This window comes from Octopus sinensis, unplaced genomic scaffold (assembly GCF_006345805.1).
Source record: "Octopus sinensis unplaced genomic scaffold, ASM634580v1 Contig19888, whole genome shotgun sequence".
Lineage (NCBI taxonomy): Eukaryota > Metazoa > Mollusca > Cephalopoda > Octopoda > Octopodidae > Octopus > Octopus sinensis.
In genome coordinates, this window is record NW_021836704.1 from 5,119 (window position 1) to 22,500 (window position 17,382).

The following is a 17,382-nucleotide window of genomic DNA, read 5'->3' on the forward strand; positions in this document are numbered from 1 at the left end:
AATAAAAGAAGCGTCTTCACCATCACCACCGCCGCCGCCACCACCGCCGCCGCCACCGCCGCCACCGCGCCACCGCCGCCACCGCCACATTCAGCAGCCGTCGCGACAAGATGGCGATCTTTGTTCCCGGAATCGATGAAATTTGGAACGAGCATATAAAACAGGATTACCACCAACTTCCACTCCACCAACACCAACACCACCAAAACTTCTGCCAACCCCTTCGCTATACCCGACGGCAACCGGAATAGTCCCCGGGTGATAGACACATTCCATCTTGCAAACATCCTGCTCTTAAGGGCCACTGAGCAATTAAAACGGCAACGAGGAGTATTTTTGTCATCTTTTGTTACTCCGCTTTCTCGCGTATCCAGTTTGAACCATTTCTTTCCTCTTAATACTTTCCTCTCAATAATACGATTCCCGATCAGTTCTGAGTTTTTCTTTTCCTTATCTTAAGCCACATCAGTTTTGCTGAGTCATCCCATAAATACTCGGCTTTTTCAATTTCATAAACGAAAAATCGGAGGGGGACGGGATAAACTACCTGCATCAATTGGCTATAAAAGCAGGTAGTAATTTTACCTTGTCCTTATTCTTAGTGCAAATTTCGAAGAGTGCAGTTCGATTTTAACATTTATTATTTCAAAGCTATAATGGAAGCGGCAAAGGAGCATATTTGGCACATTTTGCTTCATGAATTCAATAAAGGCAATTGAACAACGGAAAGTGCCAAGAATATTAATAGAGTGTATGGGGATCGGACAATAAGTGTAAGCCAGTGTCAACAATGGTTCCAGAAATTCCAAGCCGAAAAGATCCGGGAGAATCTGTGGAGCTCGACGAGGACATCCTGAAAACCCTGGTGGAACAAAATCCCATTGTAACTGTTGAGGAACTAGCAGAGAAGCTTGGATTTGGTCATTCAACCATTCATCGATACCTGCATGCCATCGGAAAAGTCAGCATATTGGATCAATGGGTTCCTCGCAAACTTTCCGAATCCAATTGCACGCAGAGAGTGAGTGTGTGCTCTTCTTTGCTGTTGCGTCTCACGAAGGGATCGCTTTTGGACCGGATAGTGACCGGTGACGAGAAATGGGTCCTCTATATAAATGTCAAGCGCCGAAGACAGTGGATAGGGAAAGGAGAAACACCGGCACCCCAGGCTAAAGAATGTCTTCACCCACATAAGGTGTTGTTATCTGTTTGGTGGGACACGAAAGGTTGAGTCCACTTTGAACGTTTAAACCCAAACCAAATGATAACAGGAGATCTACTGCAAGCAGCTTGAGCGGCTTAAGTCAGCGCTAGAAGAAAAACGCCCATCTTTGGTTCCAAGACGAAAGATATTCTTGCATCGGTTATATACAGCGAGAATGACATTCAAAAGGATGGAGCAGTTTGAATGAGAAACGATGCCCCACCTACCATATTCACCGGATATTGCCCCATCTGACTATCATTTATTTCGCAGTCTTCGAAATCATTTGGACGGAAAAAATATGAATTCTGTAGAGGAGGTCAGAACAGTACTGGAGGAGTATTTTTCGTCAGGGACAAGTGAATTTTAGAAAAGGGGCCTTGTAAGTCTACCAGATAGAAATGGGGCCTTGCAAGTCTACCAGATAGACGGAAGCGCATTGTAGAAAATGACAGAGAATATATTTTAGATTAAAAAAGAACTTTCTTTATCTTAATTTTGAAAAATATAACAAGTTTAAATGACAACCGTATTATTCATGGGATGACCCAATATTTTCACAATTTTTATTGCCATTGTCTCTGTACGACATTTTTGCAACTCCGTTTTTATCCTCGTTTATTGCATCGTATTGTTTCTATTGTTTCTCCTTTCTTCCTACAAGGTCGCTTCACCCTTTACGTTATGTTAGTTCGTCTTCATATTCTATTTCACCAAACACATTTAGAAAAAAAAAAGCTGTATTAATTTCTTTTTTATTTCAACTAGGTTTATTTTCGGTCCAGCAGCGGATATTTTATATTAATTTTATAGCTGCAAAGGACCCCTACCACTTAGGGATCGTCGTAAATATAATACTTCTGTCGGATTTTATATTTCTACATGCAGTTATTTTGTTTCTTGTCTTATTCCATAGTTTTACTAATTCGTTTAACTCCCAGCTGAGAATACTGGCTTCAAATTCTGGCACAAGGCCTGCAATTTTGATGGGGGCGGAGCAAGTAGATTACATCGCTCCAAGTGCTAAACTGGCGCTTATTTTATCGACCCCGAAAGGTATGAAAGGCTAAATCGACACCGGCGGCATTTGATCTCAAAACGTTAAGACAGACGAAATGCTCAGCTTGCTAACGATTCTGCCAAGCTCGCTCCCCCCCCCCCGGCCTTCCCAACTGTGAATATTGATTTCAGATTTTCAGCACATGGTGTATTGGTTAGTACTCTGGATTTTGAATCCAGCGATCCGAGTTCATATCTCGGTAGAACCTAGTAAACTAACTTTTTTTTAACGGCGGTGCATCAGCATGGCCGCAGCTCTGAGCTGAAACAAAAAAAAAAGCTATTTCGGTGTGGTGGTGATGGTAGTGGGGTGGGTGAGTGTTAGCTGATTACATCAATCCCTGTGTTCAACTGATACTTATTTTATCGATCTCGCAAAGATGAAAGGGAGAATAGACGCAGCGGAATTTGAACTCAGAACGTAAAGACGGACGAAATGCCGCTAAGCTTTTCATCCGGCGTGATAGCGATTCTGCCAGCTCACTTAAAATCCTAACTTACAACTGGGAGGCATATTTTCCCTGCTATTATTCTTTTATTCATTTCAGTCATTTGACTGCGGCCATGCTGGATCACCGCCTTTAGTCGAGCAAATCGACCCCAGGACAAACACATACACATATATATACGACGGGATTTTTTCAGTTTCCGTCTACCAAATCCACTCACTTGGTCGGCCCGAGGCTATATAGTAGAAGACACTTGCCCAAGGTGCCACGCAGTGGAACTGAACCTGGAACCATGTGGCTGGTAAACAACCTACTTACCACACTGCTGCGCCTCAATCTGTTTATCTGTTTTAATATTAAATCTAATTCATCTTTAGTATTCCTCCTTAAACTTTCATTTGCCTGTGTTGCTCTCCCTATACTTTTATTGATTTCCCAGTATTTATCCATTTGTGTTTGGTCATCATAGCTACCAAACACTCTTATCACATTTACCAAACACTCTTGTCACAGTAAATTTATCTAACATGATATTAAGTTTCTTCTGTATACACTTTCCTTAACGTACATTTCTAACCTAAATCTTATATCAATTCCTCTTGTCAATCTATGTACGAAATGTTTCTAGTTGTTTGTCAACTGCAGAGTACAACTTGAGGTCATCCATTAACAAAATAAGCTTAATTGTCCTCCCATAACACCGTATCCAAGATCAGTCTTGTTTAACATGTTTAAAGAGATTTATGTAGGACAGGAAAGATGTAGAAAGCGAGAGGTCTCGTTAAAATATTCCCCTTTTAATAACAAAGTGATTTGTTTACGTAATTTCGTCGCTCGTTTGTATCTACAAAATTGTTTGTTATTTATTCGTGATATTTTTTTATGTATCCGCTTCTTAGAAGTGCCACCTTATTCATGGCTAATATATATCTCCAGATAAGACGGCGAACTGGCAGAATCGTTAGGACGCCGGGAAAAATGCGTAGCTGTATTTCGTCTGCCGTTACGTTCTGAGTTCAAATTCCGCCGAGGTAGACTTTGCCTTTCATCATTTCGGGGTTGATTAAATAAGTACCAGTTACGCTCTGGGGTCGATATAATCGACTTAACCCGTTTGTCTGTCCTTGTTTGTCCTCTCTGTGTTTAGCCCCTTGTGGGTAGTAAAGAAATAGGTATTTTTTCGTCTTTACGTTCAGAATTCAAATTCTACTGAGGTCGACTTTGCCTTTCATCCTTTCGGGGATCGGCAAAATGAGTACCAGTTATGAACTGAGATCGATATAATCGACTTACACCATCTCCTGAAGTTGCCTGCCTTTTGTGAAAATTCGAAATCAATAATGGTTTCAAATTTTGAAACATCGTGCCCAGTGTCCAACGGGCCATTATTTTAACGACAACCAAAGAATAAAAAGCAAGATCACCCTCAGCTGAATTCGAACTCAAAACGTGAGACAGAGGAAATTCCAAATTGCTTAGCGGGGCATTTCACCCGTCTTTACGTTGTTCTGAGTTCAAATTCCGCTGAGGTCGACTTTGCTTTTCATCCATTCGCATGGATTAAATAAGTACCAGTTGTGAATATTGGGGGACGATGTAATCGACTTATCACCTCCCACGAAATTTCTGGCCTTGTGCTAAATTCTGAGACCAACAATTTCCTACCACCTCTAATTTCTTTCAAAACATTTTTCTATTTATATATCATTGGTAGATTCTTAACACATATTATTTTCTTATTTAATTCCCTATAGCCCTTTCATTTATCGTCTCAAAACGTAAGTATTCGAAGTATTTTACTTCGGATTATTTGATTCCTTCCTCAAATTCCTCTCTTCTCAATTCCTTTAACGCTCACCTTTTGTGTTAATATTTTCTTCGTGATGTTTATGATCCAGCTCCAATTGAGAGTCATGTTTTCTACAGAACACTCTTAACGAATGACATTTTTATGGTCCTCTTTTGTGTTTTACTTATTTTGGTTTATATTTACTCACGCGATTTATTTCTTGTTGAATCCTTTGTTTTCAAACAGGTTTTCTAGTTCTAGTGTTTACAACACACATTGAGGCCTACAATATTTGATTTCAAACCTTTCTACCTATTTCATGTTTAATTCACAGTTGTTTCTTGTCTGAAAGCGCGTGGCCTATTTCCCTTGGCCACGATAGCAGGTTCGTAGTTTCAGTTAGCGCCGTTGCTTTATGTGAATATTTTCTTACCTCGATGCGGTGAACTGGTAGAATGGTTAGCACACCGGGCGAAATGCTTAGCGGTATTTCATCCGTCTTTACATTCTGAGTTTAAATTCCGCCGAAGTTGACTTAACCGTTCATGTTTTCGGGGTCGATAAAATAAGTACCAGTTGAGTACTGGGGTCGTCGATATGAGACAACTTACCCCTGAACTTGCTGGTCTTGTGCTAAAATTTGGAACCAATTCTTGGCAGTGATAGCTTTCAGATTTACATGTGTCGAGTTAACTGTTAATACATCCTTAATTAAACTGCGACCATGATGGGGCGCGGTCTTGGAGAATTTTAGTCGGCCGAATGGATCTCTGGAGGAATTTGTTTCAAAGTTTGGTACTTATTCCATCGAAATCTTTTGCCGAACTGCTAAGTTACGGAGATTTAAACACACCAGAGGAGATAGGACACACACACACAAATGTATGTATGTATGTATGTATGTATGTATGTATGTATGTATGTATGTATGTATGTATGTATGTATAAGACGGCTTCTTTCAGTTTCCGTCTAGCAAATACACCCACAAATTATTTTCCCCTATCCTTTCCTACGTTTCGTACTTTTACTCTGTTAATTTCGATGTGATTCAGAGGGTAGCTTTCTTTTATTCCCAACCGTATTTACAAAGTAGAAACCCTGATATTACCCAAATGTGGTTTAATATGACAGTAAATCCGACGTTTACATTATCCAAGTATTCGGTTCTTTTGCATTTCAGTGACCAGGTGGCAGACAGTACGACGAAAACTTCAACACCAAGTAATATTAAGCGTACATGGCCTTAAGTCTTTGTATCTTTTCGAATGACTAATACGAGTCTCCAATGCTGTGTTTATTTTAGATCAACACTCGGAGGCAGATCAAATCACTTGTCTAACATCTACACCTCAGAAATCATTTACGTGCTTTGGTGTTGTTATTTTATAATTGTGACTCGCGGTGAGATTAATCTAATTAAATCTCATTACTGAATTATTTCGCGACGTCGTAATATCTTATTCAACGATAAACATAGTATGGTTTTAATGTTTTCGCTAATTATGTAGGGCAGCAAGTCTCAACTGGGGTTCATATGACGTTTGGGGGTCCGTATAATATTTTATTGCTAAAGTTTATGTGAAATAAACTGTGGTATTTCTACAAACAGGAAATGTTTTATCAATGTTTTTTATACAATTCCTAACAAACAGAATGTTTTTATTAACAGTGATCTCATAATCACAGACAGACTTTGGTGTTAAAATGAATGTAACTTTACTCTCATTTATTCAGGTCAAATGGAAATCAAACAATTCCCATAGGTAAAGAAATGGTTGAGAACCGCAGATGCAAAATATATCGGGTGATTTGTGGTTGTCTCTCAATATCTGAAGGAACCGGTATCAAGGAAAATAATCGTGGGTCGAAGTGACCTGAATAAATGGGAGTAAAATTACATTAAATTTAGCACAAAAAGTCTGTCTGTGACTACGAGACCAATGCTATCAACAACCTTCTGCATAATTGTTGTAATTAATAAAATTGGTTGATTTTCTTACAATTTTATTTTTCTCTCAAACAAATGAGTCACTTAAACACAGATCCAAGTCCCAAGCGGTGCTTTTGCAAACTAAACTTTCTCATCAGCGTTGTGTTCTTCAAAGCAAAAGTTCCGGTTTCAACACAAACGCGCGCGCGCGCGACGGTCTTCTTACAGTTTCTGTTTACCAAATTTACTCACAAGGGATTTGTCAGCCTGAAGTTAAAGTAGAAAACACTTGCCCAAGGTGCCACGCAGTGGGACTGAACTCGGAACCATGTGGGTGGGAAGCAAACAGTTTAATATCCAAAGCTGTTGTATAAAATGCCATTCACTTTCATTTACTAGGATTCGCAACCGCGGACATACATTCGCAACCGTGGGTCTGCATTCGCAACGGAAGGCCTGGGTTCGCGACAGCGGGCCTACGCTCGCAACGGCGGGGCTGCGTTCATAGCAGCGGGCCTGCACTCGCAACATCGGTCCTGCATTAGTAACAACGGTCCTGCGTTCGCATCCGCGGTCCTGCGTTCGCATCCGCGGTCCTGCGTTCGCATCCGCGGTCCTGCGTTCGCATCCGCGGTCCTGCGTTCGCATCCGCGGTCCTGCGTTCGCATCCGCGGTCCTGCGTTCGCATCCACGGTCCTGTGTTCGCAACCGTTGGTCTGCGTTCTCATCTGCGCACCCGCATTCGCAACCGCCCGGCCTACATTCGCATCCAGACTTATGTAATGATTTCCAATTCACAAAAATTAATGACAACAAATAAAGTATGCAAATATTTAATACACAGTAGAGTTATTTAGTATTTTATTGAATTTTGAAAAAAAATAAAACAAACGATATATGAATGAAGAGATGTGCGAGAAAAAAGGGAACATTTGATATCTAATGTTGATAACAAGATCTAAGACACTACTTTAGAGAAGTCCTTCGCAATAAGGCAAAACTGGCATCGGAGCGATCTGCTTCAGTGATTTCTTTTGTTTTTGGGGGGTTTTTTGGGGGTTTTTTTTCAGGTGTAGACTCGTCTCTCCTTAAACTACGCTAAATGGGTGTGCACGTGTGTTTTCATAGGTGTATAAAATTCTGAGTGTGTGTGTGTGTATGTTTGAGTGTATATATTGTATATAGATGTATTCATTCGAAGCTGGTTATTCACTCCGGTGGAGGAATGAATCCTCAGCTACATGTAGTGAGTACATGTATAAGAATACTTATTACGCCCGTTTATTTGTATACCCATACATACAGATATATATCATATAATTATAAGCGTGTGTATAAAATTATACACAAAGAGGAGAAACACTAAAAGGGATGCTGAAAAGGGATGTCAAATCATCAAACCACGAAGAAACAATCTTATTTATTTTCTTCGTGGTTTGGGGATTTGACATCTCTTTCCGGCATGGTTCTCCCCTTTCAGTATAATTTTATACACACGTATATATTATAAAAATATTTGTGGTCGACGGACATTTCTTACCCACGCTGGCCACTGGTATACATTATTATTTTTAATAAATTTTACCATTTATATATATGTATATATATGTACCGTGTGGTATATAGGTATGGTAAATATGTATGTATGTGTATATATATATATATATATATATATATTATATATATATATATATAATATATCTATATATATTATATAATATTACATACACATATATATATACATATATATGTGTGTATGTGTGTGTGCTGCGTATGTATATATGTATATTCATTGTATCTATCTGTTTGTCTCTCTGTCTGTCTGTCTGTCTATCTGTCTGTCTGTGTGTCAGTCGATCAAACTCTGTTCGTGACTACAAAAGGAAGCATGTGTGTATATGTGTTCACGTCTGTTCGTGCGTTTATATTTTTCTGCGATGTTGTTTTTGTTTAGAAGATGTTGTCGAAGGAGAAGAATCTGTGCCACCAGGAGTGTCGCTTCCTGACGCTGATTCTGTCGACGATGTGGACCACACCGTCGGTTGCCATGTTGTCGCAGGATATGATGTGTCCTCCGCGGAAACGGAAGCCGCTACCTTCCAGGCTGGAGCAGCAGACGGAAGCTGTTGGAGGAGAGAAACAGAGAGAGAGTGAGAGTGAGAGTGTGGTGAGTGAAGCTGGAAAAAAGAGTGGGGGTTTGTTGTTTTTGTGAGAGGGAAAATGAGCGAGGGAGTGTGTCAGAAAGAGAGAGAGAGGAAGAGAGTAAGCGTGTGCGTGTGTATTTGTGTTGTGTGTTTAAGAAAGAAAAGCTGTGAAGAGATGAAAAGTAAAAATGGATTTAAGTCAAGAGAGAGAGAGGGAGAGTGAAAGATAGAGAGAGGAGAGAGAGTGAAAGCGAGAGGGGTAAATTTAAAGAGTGAGGAGGAGAGTGAAAGAGAGGGAGGGAGAGACTGGAAGAGGGGAAGAGTGAAAGAGAGAGGGGTGAGAGAGGGAGAGAGAGGGGTGAGAGAGGGAGAGAGAGGGGTGAGAGAGGGAGAGATAGGGTGAGAGAGAGGAGAGTTAGAGAGGGGAGAGAGAGGGAGAGAGAGGGGGGTGAGATAGACGGAGAGAGAGAAACGATGTGTCACAAGACGCAAAAGGGAATCCTTAGATTGTGAGTGCGATCAGCAACATGTTCAAAGGGAAGTAATTCAAACAGTACTAATTTATTTTAATTGAGAGTAGTTTCCCTTGACGCTAGTAAACTATAGTTCAATGAATTTTTTTAAAAGGGATATAATCACATTACCGCTTTCCGCCCTCACACTTTCTCTCTCTCTCTCTCTCTCTCTCTCTCTCTCTCTCTCTCTCTCCGCCCTCACACTTTCTCTCTCTCTTATCTCTATCTATCTCTCTCCGCCCTGACACTTTCTCTCTCTATCTCTCTCTCTATCTCTCTCTCTCCGCCCTCACACTTTCTCTCTCTCTCTCACTCTCTCTCCGCCTTCACTCTTTATCTCTCTCTCTCTCTCTCTCCGCCCTCACACTTTCTCTCTCTCTCTCCCTCTCCCTCACAACACACACACGAACACGCGTACACATACGCTGGCAAACACTTATATAATTAGATATATACAGTATATAACGTGTATCTGTATGCATGTGTGTATATATCTTTGCATGTATACAAACATGCGTGTGTGTGTGTGTGTGTGTGTGTGTGATGTCTGTGGTGTGCATATATGTGTATGTACGTATGTGTGTATATATACATATATATGTGTGTGTGTGTGTGCGTGGAACATCGAGTTTCAGTCACGGATGTTGTGGTGATTTTTATGGCGAACATATACACCTACATGAACACATTCATACACGCATGCACGCATATACATACATATATACATACATACATACATACATACACACATACATACATACATACATACATACATACATACATACATACATACATACGTACAGACATACATACATTCATTCATACAAACATACATTCATTCATACATACACACATACATTCATACATACACACATATATGCATGCATACATGCATACATACATAATACACACACATACACACACATATGTACGTACATGCATACATGCATGCATGCATACATTCATACATACACACATACATACATTCATTCAAATATACATACATACATTCATACATAAATGCGCGCATACATACATACATACATACATACAATACATACATACATACATACATAACATACATACATACATACCTAAACACATACACATATTCATAGAGAGATAAGTCATGTCAGGCAATAGAGTTGAAGAAACGATACTTACTGTCATATATATACGCCGACAGAATTGAAGGGTTGGACTCCACTTGTTCCCTTTGTCGAGCATTTAACTTGTTGAAAGCCTGGCAATGTAGAATTTTATTGTATTAATTACATGAAGGTACGTTAGAAACACCGTTGCACACACACACACACACACACACACAACACCGCTGTATTTAGTAGCCATCTAAGCAATGTGTTCGTGAATGATTAATGAGTTGGATACTGAGGAAGGAGCAATAATTCCTGAAATATGTATATACACTCATTACCCATTTTAGTATCTTTGATTGCATTCTTTACATAGACATATTAATATACGAAATATTGGACCTTCAGCACTGGGTCAAGTTTCTACGAAGAGTTTCGGAGATAATTGGTTTTTGGCTTCATTACGTCAATAGCAGAATATCGGAGACTTCTTTGATGCTACGTCGTTTAGCGTTTGAATTGAATCATGCGTTAAAACTTGAATTAAGCAACGCAACCCACCTGACTACCCATTCCCTTTCTCGCTCTTCTTTTGTACGTTTACGAACATTATAATCCTTGTTTACTTACATCATTGGTCGGGGCAAAGATAGTGAAAGCTTCGGTTTTGTTCTGGATTTGATTAATCAGACCAGTTTTGTTGAGAGCGTTGACAAATGTTGTCAGACGTGAGTCTTTTCTCAGGATGGTCATCACATCATTTTCAGGTGGAGTCAACATCTGAAAATGAGAGGAGTAATTATTTTTGACATGAAACCATGTGACACTACAAAAAATAGATGGACCGAAGGAGAGAGGGAGAGAGAGAGACTGAGAGAGAGAGAGAGAGAGAGAGAGAGAAACAGACAGCCAGACAGACAAAGAGGGAGCGAGACAGACAGACAGAAAGTGAGGGAGGAGAGAGAGAGAGAGAAACAGATAGATAGATAGAAGATAGATAGATAGATAGATAGATAGATAGATAGATAGATAGATAGATAGATAGATAGATAGATAGATAGATAGATAGACAGACAGATAGATAGATAGATAGATAGATAGATAGATAGATAGATAGATAGACAGATAGATAGATAGATAGATATATAGATAGATAGGGGAGAGAGAGTGAGGAGGAAATAATCGAAGAGGGAGGGAAAGAGAGTGATAAACAGATAGAGAGAGGGAGAATCAGAGACAGAGGATAGAGTATGTTTGTTTGCGTGTGTGTGTGAGAGAGAGAGAGAGAGAGAAACAGATAGATAGATAGATAGATAGATAGATAGATAGATAGATAGATAGATAGATAGATAGATAGATAGATAGATAGATAGATAGATAAATAGGTAGATAGATAGATAGATAGATAGATAGATAGATAGATAGATAGATAGATAGATAGATAGATAGATAGATAGATAGATAGATAAAGGGAGCGACAGTCAGAGAGAGAGAGAGAGAGGAGAGAGAGAGAAACAGACAGCCAGACAGACAAAGAGGGAGCGAGACAGACAGACAGAAAGTGAGGGAGGAGAGAGACAGACAGAGCAACAGAGAAATAGATAGATAGTTATGAATGAAGCAAAGTAAGAAAGGTGTGAAGAGAGAAATGAAACAAAACTTGGTCTGAACAGCATTTACCTTTTCAATTAGATAAACGATTCCATTGCATGTTCGGATTGGACCGGTCAAAGTTCTGACGCACTGCACAGTGTGAGTCCATTTGGTATTGAAGGAAAACTGGTGTAGAAATACAAACGACCAATATATATAAATAACGCAATATTAGCGCCAAGCAGTGTTTAGGTATAAGCAAAATTTACGTTAGTTAAAATATGCTTGACATATTTCAACTGTTAAAAGGCATATCTACTGCAGCTATGTTAGGAAAGATATTTCTCTGGTGGTAAAAACCTGTGAAAACACCCTATTTGTTCAGTGTCGCCATCTGCCAGGATTCCCAGACATCGATATTGCAAGCTAGTTGGCTTTTATCAATGAGAAATACTCAAGAGGGGCAACTCTAAATAAATCTTATAAAGCAATAGCTTAATGTAAAATACAGTCAACAGCATTGATTGATTTGCGCTGGAAGATCGCCCGATCTCAACTGGTTCTTAATTTATCGACCCAGAAAGGATGAAAGGCAAAGTAAACCTCGGTGTAATTTGAACGCAGAACGTAACGACAGACGAAATGCCTCTAAGCATTTTGCCCGGCGCGCTAACGATTCTGCCAGCTCACCGCCTAAATAATAGCAATGATAATAATAATAATAATAATAATAATAATAATAATAATAATAATAATAATAATAATAATAATAATAATAATAATAATAATAATAATAATAATAATAATAATAATAATCCTTTCTACTATAGACACAATGCCTGAAACTTGGGAAAAGGAATTAGTCAATTACATTAACCCAAGTATGTATGTAATTGGTACTTAATTTATCGACCCCGAAAGGATGAAAGGCAAAGTCGAACTCTGTGTAATTTGAACTCAGAACGTAGCGGCAGACGAAATACCTATTTCTTTACTAACCACAAGGGGCTAAACACAGAAAGGACAAACAACGACAGACAAACGGATTAAGTCGATTATATCGACCCCAGTGTATAACTGGTACTTATTTAATTGACCCCGAAAGGATGAAAGGCGAAGTCGACCTCGGCGGAATTTGAACTCAGTACGTAGCGGCAGCGACGAAATACCGCTAAGCATTATAGCCCGGCGTGCTAACGATTCTGCCAGCCCGCCACCTTAATAATAATAATAATAATAATAATAATAATAATAATAATAATAATAATAATAATAAAAATGATTCGCGAATTAACTCACCCTGACGTATTCATTGATGCGAAGTTTTTTGCCATCGTTGTTCAGTGTGTCTAACTCCATGTTGTTGTACATTCTCGACCAGCTGTGGACACCTTTCGCAAAGTGGTACTTCAAAATTTCCATCAAAGCTTCGTTATTTTTCACGTCGGCATTTTTGTACAGGGCATCCACTACCTGAGAATAGAATTAAGGGTTGTTGAAACAGGGTCCAAGATCTCTAAGAATGTAACAAAATATTAGCGACGTCACCGCCAAAATCTTAAGAAGTTGAAAAGAGACGAACATATAAGACATCTCTCTCTCTCTCTCTCTCTCTCTCTCTCCCCTCTCCCTCTCTTTATATATATGTATATGCACACATTATATACTTACATATATACATATTTATATACATATATATACGTATGCATATTCATACGTACATACATGCATACATATATATGTGTGCGTATATGTATATATACATATTGTATATACATACATATATTAGTATATTCAGACATACAACTATATATATATACATACGTATGTACACACACATACACACACACACACACACATTTATATACAAGGATAAATGAATATTAAATTCATAGATAAACGGCTTACACACACACACATGTGTGTATGTATGCATGCATGTATGAACGTGTGTGTGTGTGTGTGTGTGTGTGTGTAAAATTTGGTCTTTTCTACTTACCTTCATTGCTTCATTAGTTGGTAGGTAAACTGTTATATTCTTGAGTTGCGAGAAATATTTCGTTAATTCTTTGTCGCGAAACAGGTTTGCGAAGATATCGGCGTTCTTACTTTTGGCAATGTCCAGGAAATTCTTGGCTGTTGGAACAAAGAAAAAAAAAAGGAACATTGTCTTAGTTACTTCATATTATTTAAGTTGTATTTATTAGTGTGTTGTCATTGCTGATGTTGCGGTCGATTCTCTGATGCCTACGTTTAGCTTGGTTTAATATTGTTCAACAGGTACAGGCGTGGTTATATGGAGGGAAGCTTTCTTCCCAACCACGTGGTTCTGAATTCAGTTCCATTGCTTGACACCAAGGGCAAGTGAGTTCTACTATACCCTCCGGCCGACCACAGCCTTATAAGTGGGTTCCGTAAACGGAAACTGAAGGAAGCCCGTCGTATATATATATATATATTTATGTATGTATATCTATCAATCTGTATTATATATATATATATATACATACATACATATATACATACACACACACACACACACACACATATATATATATATAACATACATACACATATATACATATACATACATACACATATATATATACACACATATAAGAGTGTGTATGTGTGTGTGCATATGTTTTTCTGTCTTCGTATCCGATATACATGTGTGTGTATGTGTGTATGTGTGTGTGCGCGTATGCGTGTATACATATGTAGTTCGAATTTCCAATAAACAAAACAAACAAAAAACGAAGACGGGTGTGTAAACAACAAACAGATGTATTAGTATAACGCTCGGGAAAGTCTTTTACGTTTCGAGCTTACGCTCTTCAATAGAAAAGAACACCGAAATAAAAAAGGTTTAGAGGCTGTTGGGTGGGGATTCTTTTCTACTCTGGGCACAAAGCTTGAAATTTTAGGGGAGGGGCGCCGCGCCATTCGATTAGATCGACCCCAGTACGCAATTGATATTTACTTTATCGACCCCGAAAGGATGAAAGGCAAATTCGACCTCGGCGGAATTTGAACTCAGAACGTAGCGGCAGACGAAATACCTATTTCTTTATTACCCACAAGGGGCTAAACACAGAAGGGGCAAACAAAGACAGGCAAACGGATTAAGTCGATTACATCAACCCCAGTGCGTAACTGGTACTTAATTTATCGACCTCGAAAGGACGAAAGGCAAAGTCGACCTCGGTGGAATTTGCACTCAGAACATAGCGACGGCCGAAATACCGCTAAGCATTTCGCCCGGCGTGCTAACGTTTCTGACAGCTCGCCGTCTTGTGGGAATCAATTAATAGGACCGTGCTGGCCTCGTTTTGTTAGGAGCTCAATTTTCATTCATAAAAAAAGAGAGATGATTAGAGATTAGTAGGACTTACCACTCTCTGGAACTAAGACTTCATCAATAATATGGATAACACCGTTGGTAGTAAGAACATCGCGGACAACCATCTGAGCATTGTTAACAAACAGTTTTCCGGCTTCGTCTCTGCTCAGCTGCAAATGTTCTTTAAGAATGTTTGGCGTACGAACGTTTCCTACGATTGGTGCCGTACAAATGACGTTTCCTAAAATATGGTTCTTGATAATAACTGGAACATAGAAGGCAAAAGAATATGGTTTTAAAACCTGGAAGCCAAGAAAAGTGGAGAGTTTCTGGGTGGACAAGAAATAATAAAAAGTACGGTCGGGGTAGGGATTGGAGTTAAAGATCAAATGTAACATACAGAATGGGGGTAGTTTTGATGCAACGGTTTCTTCCCCTTTTGAGACACTTCATGCAATATATTCATTGATACACACACATACACACGCACACATACACACACACGTACACACATACAAAAGCACATGCACACATTTATATATATATATGTGTGTGTGTGTGTGTGTCTGTGTGTATGTATGGTATGCATCCTTAAATCCTTAAAAATGTTTTAGCCTGAAGGCTGCGGCCATGCTGGGGCACCACCGCTGGTATATATAACTTATTTTTTATACCGTAAAGGTCAATGCATACACACACATACATACACATACATACATCAACATACATACATACATATATATATTATATATATATATATATATATATATATATATATATATATATATATATATATATATATATATATATATATATATATATATATATATATCTATATATATAATACATAAATAATGCGCGATGTGGTAAGGCCTACTCACCATTCGCACAGTCGTCTCCTCCTTGCAGCAGGTTCTTGTAAAAGTCGCTTCTCAAGTCTTGAGAGAAGCCGAATTAGTTGGTGCGAAAAACAGTCATATGTCCATCGTTGTCTAGCATGGTAGACAAACCAGCTTTTTCGATGACTAAATAACAACAACAACAATAATAATAATAATAATGATAATAATAATAATGATGATGATAATAATAATAATAATAATAATAATAATAATAATAATAATAATAATAATAATAATAATAATAATAATAATAATAATTTTGGTATAAAAGATGGGCTACAGCAAATATTCTGCTCAATACCACAGATTTTCTGGTCAGTTGTTTGACTTTAACTTGTTTAGTGATCGCGAGCAGAAGTAGTGGGGGAGCATCATAGCTGTGTGTTGAAAGGAATTCTTGGAGGCTTGGATAATTCATCTTTGGCAACATGGGTGTTTCGTTCAACATCCTTAAACAATCCTTATTCAGGGACCTTTTGAACAGGATGGGCTACTCGACCAGAAGAAAATTCTAACAGGGCCCCCACCTGTAAGGTCATGTACTGTTTATCATAATATGAGATCATTATATGAGATCTTTGGAATATGAGATCTTTGGAATATGAGATCTTTGGAAGGGTAGTCGTAAGGGGTAGAAAAATTTGCCGGCAAATGTTTCTGCTCTTAAAACGATTGTATCCTTTATATAAACTGCTCAGTATTTACGTGTTGAAAAATATATCTTTCTTCTTGTTCTACAATATATTTCAACGCTTCAAAAACAAACTTATGTTTGTTCACATTTGACGAAATCTATATCATTTATAAATTCCCAACTTTAAGACATAGTTTTTAAAAGACATGCATACAAAAATCTGGTGGTAATATTTTATTTTCTATAGGAACTGCAACAGAATTATTTCGTTTGATCCCCAGTGTGGCACCAAGTAAAATAAAATAAAAAAAAGTCTGATATACACTGTTTAAAGTGTACACAAGGTGATGTTTAAGGGTAAACTTCTGTTGCATGATAAATCATATATTATCTATGATAAAAATGTATATTATGTGGTTTGAACTCTGAAAGAGTCAACTTTCAAAACGCATGGTCAGTAAATTAAAAGGCACCACAGTATCGCAACGGTCAAAACTGATGCCAACTAGGTTTGTCTGAGAAATATTATATCCCTCCAAACAAGTCGGTAATACATTGAATAAAATAATCAAAGATGACTTCAAAATTCAGTCATGGAAGTATATTTTTCTTGTTACAAAGTGAACTAGTTGAACAAGAATTCTTACAACAAGAATTCCGAGACTATAATTCTATCATACAGTCTTTCTTTGTAGAGACACCCCTTATTTGAAAACTATGTCTCG

At 38.4% G+C, this 17,382-nt stretch overlaps 1 protein-coding gene across 2 annotated transcripts in view; it reads right to left on the reverse strand.

Annotated features, from left to right (window-relative positions):
* Window positions 1–8,359: 8,359 nt before the first annotated feature.
* Window positions 8,360–17,382, reverse strand: part of LOC115232192 (transforming growth factor-beta-induced protein ig-h3-like) — a 9,384-nt gene continuing 361 nt past the window's right edge. Inside the window, exons 2-9 of one of the 2 annotated variants that reach the window (XM_029802036.2) lie at window positions 16,003–16,146; window positions 15,174–15,386; window positions 13,778–13,914; window positions 13,078–13,251; window positions 11,866–11,964; window positions 10,816–10,965; window positions 10,256–10,334; window positions 8,360–8,555 (exon numbers count right to left, since the gene is read on the reverse strand). In XM_029802036.2, coding sequence (XP_029657896.2) covers window positions 8,383–8,555; window positions 10,256–10,334; window positions 10,816–10,965; window positions 11,866–11,964; window positions 13,078–13,251; window positions 13,778–13,914; window positions 15,174–15,246 — 885 coding nt within the window. In that variant the 5' untranslated portion in view covers window positions 15,247–15,386; window positions 16,003–16,146 and the 3' untranslated portion in view covers window positions 8,360–8,382. Of the gene's footprint in view, window positions 8,556–10,255; window positions 10,335–10,815; window positions 10,966–11,865; window positions 11,965–13,077; window positions 13,252–13,773; window positions 13,915–15,173; window positions 15,387–16,002; window positions 16,147–17,382 lie in introns of both variants that reach the window. The other variant, XM_029802035.2, reaches the window with a different exon arrangement.